Genomic DNA, 10,817 nt, shown 5'->3' with positions numbered 1-10,817 from the left:
CATTTTTGACTATTTTTCTTGCAAATGCAGGTTTATATCTCCTAGATCCAACTTTATAACTCGATTTAACTCAACAATGGAGAGTTTGTCAATTCTGAGGAAAGAAAGCCAGAAGTATGGGATAAACTCGGTGGGTGAAAACTTTTTGAATTTGAAGATCAGGGTAAATTTAACTTATTTTGTCATCTGGGAAACATGTAAGTATCTTCTGTAGCCTCTGAAGGGCAGTACTAAATGAAAAAAAATTATATTTAGGGAAAATTAGAAAAATGTACACGTCCATTCTGTTCAAAAGTTTTCACCCCCCGGCTCTTAATGTATGTTTTTTTTTTCTTTTCTTTTCTTTTCTAGCATCAACAAACATTTGAACCTTCTGTAATAGTTGCATATGAGTGTCTCAGTTGTCCTCAGCGTGAAAAGTTGGATAAAAGTTGGATATAAAGTCGGATCAAAATCATACAGTCATTGTAGGAAAGAGTTCAAATACACAAAAATGCTGGAAAACCAAAGAATTTGTGTGACCTTAAGGATTTTTCTAAAGAACAGCGGGTAGTTTAACTGTTCAGGACAAACAAACTCTTGAACAACTAACACTACAGAAAAAAACTGTGGATCGTTCAGGTAACAACACAGTATTAAGAATCAGGGGATGTAAAACTTTTGAAACGGGTCATTTTTATAAATTCAACTATTATTTTCTCTTGTGGACTATATGTAAACATATTTTATGTGAAATATCTTTTGCAGGTCAGTACTAAGTAAGCAATAACATGCATTTTGTACGATCCTTCTTATTTTGGTAAAATAATTAACATTTTTAATGATTCTGAAAGGGGGATGTAAACTTTTGACCTCAACTGTATATTTCATACTACATAAGCCATAAAAGTCTTATCAAATATGATACTCAACCAATTAAAACAAACAAACAAACACATCTAAACTGCCACAAAAAATAAATTTTCTTGACTATTATTTCATATGTCAGGCTTTACAGGGTTAAGGCCCACTAAAACTGCAGGTAATTCATTCGGAACCATTCATGAGTTAACTTGTGAATAACTGTTTGTATGTTTTAATGCATTTCAAGCATTTTACATAAATTCCATTCATCAAAACAAGACCAGCTAATAGTTCAAAATGTCAGCCTTGTGTGAAAATGCTATTTGCTCAGTCAATTGCATGCTTAAATACAGCAGCAGAAGCAGCACAGGAACTCAGTTTGCACTCAGCGCTCAGGGAATCTGCATCTCACAGGCACGGCACGTTTTGTTGAACGACAGCCTCTGATTCACAAAACGTGTGGTGCAGTTTACAATTTTTGAGTAACTGATGATTTAAATCCATTCATCACTGTATATGAATGACAGAACACATGGAACACTGAATCCACATAGCAACAATATGGTCATCAATAAGGAATGATGTTGCTTCATTAAAATATTTATAATTAGGCAATGCTGTAATTATTATAGTGAAAAGTAGGAAAGAACTGAAATAATGTTAACGTATTTAATGTGTCCGTAGGTTCAAAATGTTCATATGAAAATGTCCATAGACTGAAAATGCTTGGTGATCACCATGGCTATCACGATATAATATAAATAAATGTGTGTGTGCATGTTAAATAAGGATTTGAACCCAGGTCCCCCTGCATACTAAACGAAAATTACACCTCTAGACGATCTTGTCTCGCTGTCATAGAAAGAAGTGCCACAACTGTCACATTGAGCCCTCAGAAAAAAAAATGAGGCGCTAAGATTTAAATAATTATATCTTGTTCAAGAGAACCAGCTTTTCAAACGAACATTCCAAAATGTGTAATTTTGAATTCTCAAACAATATTTTTCACAGCAGGGGAATAAGAATAAGAACAGATGGAAATATAGATCACTCTTGAAGCATACTGAAGTTCAAGGCTTTCTTCAAAGGCATACGGACAGAAGGGTAGGATTATGACCTGAGTAACCTGAATCACACTAAATCTTTTGAACCAATATATGACCTTTGACAGCCCACGTATTTAACCGCTGAGCTGCCACCAGATCAGTACTGTTAACATCCATCAGAGAGTAGTAAACAATCAAATAAAAAAAATGCGGCACGGTTTATAGGTAAATAACCCTCTGTGCCGCTCCAGATATTATGCTCTTGTGTTGTTCTGTATAGATCACATAATTGTGATTCCTTACGCAGACTAGCCACACTGCCTTTATGGCAGAATATATACCATGAATTAGTTGAATGATCGATTTTCGTCAATAAATCAGCTGGGGATGTAGAGTAGTCAAAGGGCTGCTGAGCAACGTCTGGGTCACGGAGGGAAGATGAAAAATCCCGAGTGAAAGAGGCTTGTGATGTGTGGCTAAATGAGGCCGTAAATGATATGCACTCTGTGTGACCATAACTGCACACTTCCATTAAAACAGAGCAGAACAGAGAAAATAAAAGCAGAAAAAATTGATTGCCTGGATCATTAATTTCTCCTGATAGCCCTGAGTTTGACCCGTTGAGAACACTTGATCTGGTGTGAAAGCAGAAGTTAAAAGACAGGAGATAATGTGTTAGCCATTGCAACAAAGCTGATTTCCTTGCTGAGATTTCCATCCGTGTGACCATTATTAAACTTTCCGAAAGCATTAGCACCGCAGAGGAACAATAATCCCTGTGCTGTGCTGTTTACAGCTTCTCGCATGGAATGCGTATAGACCTATTGCTTGTGCTCCAGTGCTACACATTCATTTCTCAGAGCAAGTACGTTTCTCAGTATGGGGGTGGGGGGGAGTCTCGCACTGTGAGGTGAATATTAAAGATTACATCACTGCTTTCAATCCACTGGAAAATCTCAGGGGTCCTCTGTCACACTTTTTTCATTTTTTAAAAAGTTTACTTATCTGAGCAAGACTCATATAACACTGGCACTTTAATCTTACATCTGAAGGTGCTTTGCACTTTTTTTAACCATAAAAAAAATCTCATTTGTGGAAGTGAGCAGATAGGTAAGGCTTCTCCCAGCTTTCGGTGATAAGAGTTCTCCAACGGTGTGCACAGGGACTTGATCACAATCCGAGAAAACTCTACCATTTGTTTTACAGTTACATACACCCAAGATTTTTTTTTTCAAAGTGGAATGTCAAAACTCTAATTCCTAGTACACTCTAAAACAAAAAAATATGGAAAATGAAATATGGACAAACAATTGGGTTGTTTTAACCCAGCGGTTGAGTTCAATGTTTAACCCAATTCGCTGGGTTTTAAAAATGACTATATTTCTTGCTTAAAATTAACCCAAAATAGGTTGGAAATGGTATGTTCAATAAACGAATATTTATTAATAGGTTGAAAAATAGTAATTAAATAATAAACATTTTTCGAATAGTTTATTAATAAATGTTTACTTTTTGATTATTGCTGATGCGTCTACACTCCCAAAAAATGCAGGATTATTTTTTTTTAACACAAAAAGCTGGGATCAGCCTATTGAGTCATTTTATTGGGTTATTGGGTGCTGGATAGGGTGACCACCTGTCCCGCTTTACATAGTACCGCACAGCATTTTTACCCTCTGTCCTGCACGTCGCATATTAAGAAAATGTCCCGCATTTTCATCAGTCCGTTGGTTTTAAATTATTATATTAAGAAAACGTCTGTGTGTTCTTTCGCCTTTTTAAGAACGCTTTTTATTTATTCTTTTTGCGGCGTAGTTTCTGCGCAAAGGATGCGCGGACCTCATCAAGTGATCCAGCACCACCGACGGAAATGGTCGAGCGCACAAGGAAAAACACAATATTCTCCATTCATTTTAACCAATTATCGAGGCAGCTTTCAGACGCGACTTTCTCTTTATTTTAATTGTTTGGTTGGTGCAGTTTCTATGGCATTATTTTAGTGACAAATGTCCAGTAATGCGGGAGTGCATCATAATGCGTCAGCACAAATCTTTTCTCTGGCAGGTGGATTCTCTTAACTCTCAATAAAAAAAAGATGTGCTTTCTCTCGCTTGCATGTGTCCGCTCAGAACCATTAATCAGCGTATATGACAACGGACGTAATCAGTATTTACATAGCATAACAGCAGAAAACACATGTGTCCCGCATCGTCCCGCAAAATCACATCTATGTCCCGCAACAGATCTATTGCCAGGTGGTCACCCTAGTGTTGGGTAGTTTTGTCTGTGTCATTTTTAACGTTGGGTTATTTTTTTTCTACGCAACCGCTGGGTTGAGCCTGTCCCTGATGAAACAACCCAGCTGCTGAGTTACAGTCATAGCACAGGCTTTTTGAGTTCTCTACAGGAGAGACCGGTTCTTAGCGCCGCCGATTTGGTGCATTTCTTCACCAAAATAAAGGTTTGTATACATTTTATTTAATTTATAAAGTCTGTACTGTGCTGTAAATTGTATTATTTTACGCAACAAGGACGAGATGTCAGTCAGCTGCATCAGCAGCGGTCACTTCGCATGATGGAAACGCCTTTTGACTTGCATAAAATGAATGGAATTTATCAGTTATAGTACTGAGTTTAACTTAATTTGAAGTTAAAATAAGTTTTCTAATGTCAGTGTTTATGGTCAGTCATGGCATCTTTCAGCTATGAGTGAAATGTGAGGTCGCGATCTGAAGTTTGCAGCTACACCAGAGAACAGCAGCACTTCACCGGCTCAGATTTTAGCGACACACCGGCCCAAGAATTAGCGCTATTTTGGTAAAAAGTGATTACACAGAACGGTTGAATACACAAAAATTAAAATGCTACCTTTAAATGTTACATTTTTTATGTCTAAAATGCTTGTTAAACGAGTTTAAATGTATGTTATATTGTAAACTATGTTGTATTCACCCAAATAAATTCAGTTTGTCTTGTATTTTGTCCATGCGTTCTTGCTTAATAATAAAAGTTCATCTTTTGATTGTTGCTGTTGCCTCTAGTAATTCTTTATAAGTTCCAGTCCATTTTAAACCAGCAATAAAATAATTTTTAAACAACAGTTGACTTAAATAAAATAACCCAGCATGTTTGGTAAAAACATTTAACCCAACCAGCTGGGTCAAGATAATCCATGTGCTCTGTCCAATATTTACCTAGCGCTGGGTTGCCAAATAACCCAAATTGGGTTGTTTTTAACCCAGCATTTTTAGAATGTAGTAATTGTGTGTCTGATTTTTAATTTACAACCTATTTTAAGTTCATTTTTAGTCAGCTATATAGTAATTTTTTAAACAATAGTTGAGTTAAATAAAACCACCCAGAAGGCTGGGGTAAACATAACAATTACTAGAGGCATCAGCAATAAGCAAAAGGTGAACATTTATTAATAAATTATTATTTTTTCAACTTACTAATAAATATTCATTTGTTGAGCATATTAAAGGATTAGTTCACTTCCAGAATAAATATTTACAGATAATGTATTCAACCCCCTTGTCATCCAAGACGTTCATGTCTTCCTTTCTTCAGTCGTAAAGAAATTATGTTTTTTGAGGAAAACTTTTCAGAATTTCTCTCCATATAGTTGACATCTACGGTGCCCCTAAGTTTGAACTTCCAAAATGTAGTTTAAATGCAGCTTCAAAGGGCTCTAAACAATCCCCGCCGAGGAAGAAGGGTCTTATCTAGCTGGGTCTTATTTTTCTAAAAAAAATAAAAATGAACATACTTTTTAACCTCAAAAGCTCATCTTGTATAGGTCTGAAAATAAGTAAATAGAAAAAATGAAGGGGGTTTTTCGACATACCCTAAACAGAAAAAACAGCGTTCAAGCAGACCTAGACAAGACGAGCGCTTGAGGTTAAAAAGTATATAAATTGTACTTTTTTTTTTAAAATACCTGATCGTTTTGCTAGATAAGACCCTTCTTTCTTGGCTGGGATCTTTTAGAGCCCTTTAAAGCTGCATTTAAACTACATTTTGGAAATTCAAACTCAGAAGCACCGTACAAGTTCACTACAGAGAGGAATCCTGAAATGTTGTCCTCAAAAATATAATTTCTTTACGACTGAAGAAAGAAAGACATGAACATCTTGGATGACAACGAGGTGAGTACATTAACTGTAAATTTTCGTTTTGGAAGTGAACTACTCCTTTAATTAATGTTATTATCCAACCTATGTTGGGGTCATTTTAAGTAAGAAATATATAGTCACATTTAAGAAATAGTTTAGTTAAATAAATCTACCCAGAAGGTTGGGTTAAACATTTAACCCAAGTTGTTTTTAATCCAACATTTTTTAGAGTGATATCGGATATTTTTAAAGCTGCTTTACAGCAGAATTTGAATTTGTCTCTTATTTGATGAAGTTTACATCATTAATTCTGTTATTTTTAATTACTGTGAAACTGCTTTGAAACAATCTGTATTGTATAAAGTATTGTGACTTGATACATTAATCAATAAAAGATTTTTATTATAATAAATTCTACACAACAGTCTCTGTATTCTAATAGACTAGTGATTCTAATAGACAAGCCTCCCACAGCCTTCTCCACTAACATAATGCATCAAGCTGAGAGGCAGTGGACAGCAGGCTCTGTGAGCTCTTGACATTGAACAGGACACTGCCATTGAAGATGAAGAAAGAGCCTGGCGACCTGAATGCAGAAAGGTTTTTGTCCTGTTTATGGAGGTCAGTCAGTGAAGAGGACGTAGAAGTGTCACAAATGGCTTCCACATTGCTGCGAATGCATCACTGTGTAACTGCTAACTTGACGGCTTATGTAAATGCACACCGGGATATGGTTTTGATTGAGGAGGTATGAGTGTATGGAAAATGCCCGAGTCAGTTAATTGCATTTTAAAGTCTCCGGTGGCTCCATCAGGAAAATAACTTTAAGATATGAGGCTATACTGTGGCCGAGACCGAACATTCCTGTAACTTAATACTAGTGGCTGGAATACTAATACAGCCATTTTCCTTGGAGAGTATTTACTACCTTATAATTCCCTTAATGTAAAGCATGCCTAATATGTCTGCACACACTAATGACTAAAGGTGAATTTAAAGCTTGATGACTGCACTGCGTGATCAGATAACTAATTAATTCATGATTACGAGATAAGATAACATTTTAAAATACTGACAGCGTTGGAGAAGCTAATTTTAAACTGTAGCTGGATAAGCAAAAAGATACACATAATCCACAACAGTTAAGCCACATTAAATCAACTCTTAATAAAACAGTATAGCAAGCATACAAAAAAGAAATACTGAAAATAATTCTTCAGTATTTAAGAAAAATCCAATTACATATTGTATATCAAAATCCATAATGTTTAGAAGAATGCATGAGATTAAAAAGCTTTATACCGAGTTTCACATAACAGTTCTATATAAAAAAAAGAGGCCTGTATTAAATGCAAACCATTAGCAGTGACATTTCACAGCAAAAAATCTTCCACATTATACGTCTGCTCACTGCATGCTTAAATTGATGTGTCATGACACAGTCCTTTAATTTTCGGTTTGCACACAATAGTGTGACCTATGATATTTGACTCTTTGAGACACATAAATGTTAATACGATTAATATATGTTAATAAAATGCACATGATGTTAATACATAATATGTAAATCCTCAATTGTTGCCTTCACTAATGGCTAATTCTGAGACAATCTCCAGATCCCCTGTAGATAATTGAGACTGAAAGCCAGGGATCCATAAGTGTCCATAAGTATCACACATGTGTCACTTGCAAATTGCACATTAATCATAAATGTAATACACGGTAAATGGGGTGCAAAATATGTGCTTTTTAATTTTCAATTTGAATAGGCTGCATACACATGTATAACATGTGACATCTGACTCTTTAAAGGAGTCATGAACTGCCTTTTTTATTATTTTGTACTGTTCAGGATTATCAGGGTTAAAACTTCAGAATTTAGAATTAGTAGACTATTTTCTGTCTTGTTTTGGCCATCCCCATCAAAACGCTCTGTTTGAATAGGCACAGCGGATATTAGACTCGGAAGTTAACATCCACTGCTATGATTGGTTAGTAGTTGTATATGTTTGACAGCCTACATCCTTCATAGATGGATTCTGCTGTGATTTAGGTCAAAAACGCATAGAGTACATATCAAACGATCTGTAATAACAGACAAAGCAATAGTGACTACATATTAAAAGCAGTTACTCACACTTGTGCATTGCAACATTACTGTCGGATCCAATACAGTCGGCATAGCATTGTCTTTTAGTTTCAAATTTTTCTGAAAATCATGTCGAATTGTGCCTTTTTTGTAAACAAATTCATGGTAAAATGAAGTGAACAAAAGACTGAGTTACTGACGCAGTCTGGAACTTCATTAGAAATAAAGGTTATCCACTCCTTCCTAATTTTGGGATCAGAAGGAAGGCAATACAAAGACAGCGTTTTGTCTTCTGAGCCATCTTTATTGTTTAATTTCTGCATAGACCTGTGTTTGCCTCTCGTTATTTACACTACTTCCGTGAAACGGTGTGCAACGGTGTGCAGGGCTAAACGGGCAGTGATTTAGAAGCAGGCGTGGATCTTGTTCTGTGAAGGCGATGTTTAGCCACACTATTACATCATAAAGTGGCACATTCCACAATCTGTCATTTTGGCAGACTGGTTTTAATATAAGCTGTTTTTAGTCTCGCGAGAAAGTTTTGAGTGAAACTTGGATGTTTTCATAGTACAATGGCCTCTTATATGTCAAAAGATCAAGGGATCTTGATTTTGATTTCTCAGTTCATGACACCTTTAAGACATAAATTTTAATAAATAAGACCATGCATAGATGTTTCTTTTGCTAACATCCTATTGTGACACATTATCCAGCCTTATTGTGAATAACTGGACTTGAATGCAATGGGTTCATATATAATGGGTTCATTGTCACAACCTTACACACTAATCAGAAATGTAAAAGATGGTAAATGGGCTAAAACTCATGATACTTGACTCTTTAAGACACATCAACTTTAATAAATAAACCATGGATTGTTGGTTCCTTCACTAATTTCCTATTCTCCATCTACACAATCTCCAGCTTAATATGAACACCTGAGTTCAACCCATGGGTTCATATAACCCGCATATAAATATATATCACACTAATCAGAAATGTGAAATGTGGTAAATGGGGGGAAACGGTGCAATATGTGTGCTTCAATTTTCAGTCTGCGTAGGCTGCGCACATTTGTGTAACCTATGACATTTGACTCTTTAAGAGACATAAACTTTAATAAATAAACCATGCACAGTTAGTTTTATCGCTAATGTCCTATTCTAAAAACAATCTCCGGCTTTATTGTGAATAACTGAGCTTGAAGGTCATGGGATCATATAACCTGGACAAGTGTCACATGAAAATTGCACACTAATCAAAAATGTGAAGCCTGGTAAATTGCACCTGCACCTGTGCACAGTGCAGCCTATTAGTTATAATGTGACATAAACAACAGCGATGTAACATCATTAAACACTACATCACTGCTGTTTATGTCTCATTTAAACTAAAATGCCTTGTTACTGGAAAAATAGCTTGTTACTGGAAATTGTACTCTGTGAACAGTGGTACTGTTATAAAATGTAGTTACGTAGTAGTATAACCTACTTAGCTGGAAAATATTATACATTTATGCTTACCTGGCTAGGTATTGTCCAGAGGAGGGCAGCTCATGTTTATTGGGCTTGTCGAAGCAGTTGACCATGTTCTGGATGAGAGCCAGGTCTGGTCTCACCATGGTCGCAGCATATACTGCCCTGCCAATGAGCTGCAGGGTATCTCTAATGTAGAAATTCAGAGGTTTGCGATTCACCTCCCCATAAGCCAGAAGACCCAGGGGGGAGCCAATGGAGTGTAGAGAATCCAGAGTAAGTGGATATCCCATGATCCACTGCATTGGGGGCAATGCAACGCTCAACTGGTGGGCGCTGCGCAGCACCCTGGCTGTACATTCAGGGTCGGAGCCGAAAAGCACCACGGAAGATGCCAGAGCAGAAGGAGTCCTGCTGAGGAGCTGTGAGAGGAGCTCCATTACCTTGTCTTCGCTCAAGTTTTCCTCCAGTCTGGACAAGTTAAGTGTCTCCCACAGATGCCAGTGGGCTCCATTTATGCCCAAATGGCCCCGCTGTTCTAGCTCTTCCAGCATTCCTGTGTTCCCACCTCCTGGACAAAGAATGGCTGCTCCGCCCTGCCAGCCTCCCTTCAGCAACACCGCCAACAGCAGATCCGAAAGCCCTGAAGGGGGCGTACGTGTCATCATCTGTAAATGGAAGCGGTTCTGAAAGCAGAAAACATACATGGTTAGGTCTAGGGTGAAATAAAACAAAACCGTGATAAGTCTTGTAATATGCAATTATCATGCAATTACGATATGCAATTATCAAATTGTAGAAAGTGCAATTTAAATAAATATATGCAATGCCTGTTCCAGTGTGAAGTGCAAACACAAGCAGCTCATGATCCTTTGTTTTCAGTGTTTCAAAACAGCTTGGTTCAAAGGAAATGCTGTTTCACATTAAGTCAGGGTTTTGGTTGCTTATAATGTGCATTTGGAGATGCAACATATGCCTACCATCTTTCCAAACTTGTAATAAGAAGTGCCTATAAACCAGATGGTGTCAACAAAAGAGAGGCCCTAAAGCATGATTTCAAAACTCAGTTCCTGAGTTCCTGAAGGTCCACAGCCCTGCAGAGTTTAGCTTCAACTGTAATTAAACACACCTGATTCAGCTAATCAAGTCCTTCAGGCTTATTTGAAAAACACGGTATGTGTGTTGGAGCAGGACTGGAACAAACAAGCATAACAAGCCTGGAGCTAAAAAAGGCATTTTAAATTGCAAA

The 10,817-nt window shown here is 36.9% G+C and overlaps 1 protein-coding gene across 1 annotated transcript in view; it reads right to left on the bottom strand.

Annotated features, from left to right (window-relative positions):
- grin3ba (glutamate receptor, ionotropic, N-methyl-D-aspartate 3Ba) overlaps nucleotides 1–10,817 on the bottom strand; it is a 65,856-nt gene that overhangs the window by 24,738 nt on the left and 30,301 nt on the right. The window contains exon 2 of the mRNA XM_051125862.1: nucleotides 9,617–10,254. Within this exon, the coding sequence (XP_050981819.1) occupies nucleotides 9,617–10,254 (638 nt within the window). The remainder of the gene's footprint in view (nucleotides 1–9,616; nucleotides 10,255–10,817) is intronic.

Source organism: Labeo rohita, chromosome 2 (assembly GCF_022985175.1).
Source record: "Labeo rohita strain BAU-BD-2019 chromosome 2, IGBB_LRoh.1.0, whole genome shotgun sequence".
Classification (NCBI taxonomy): domain Eukaryota; kingdom Metazoa; phylum Chordata; class Actinopteri; order Cypriniformes; family Cyprinidae; genus Labeo; species Labeo rohita.
The sequence above is the reverse complement of the archived record's forward strand: the minus strand, read 5'-3'. Positions and strand labels throughout refer to the sequence as shown.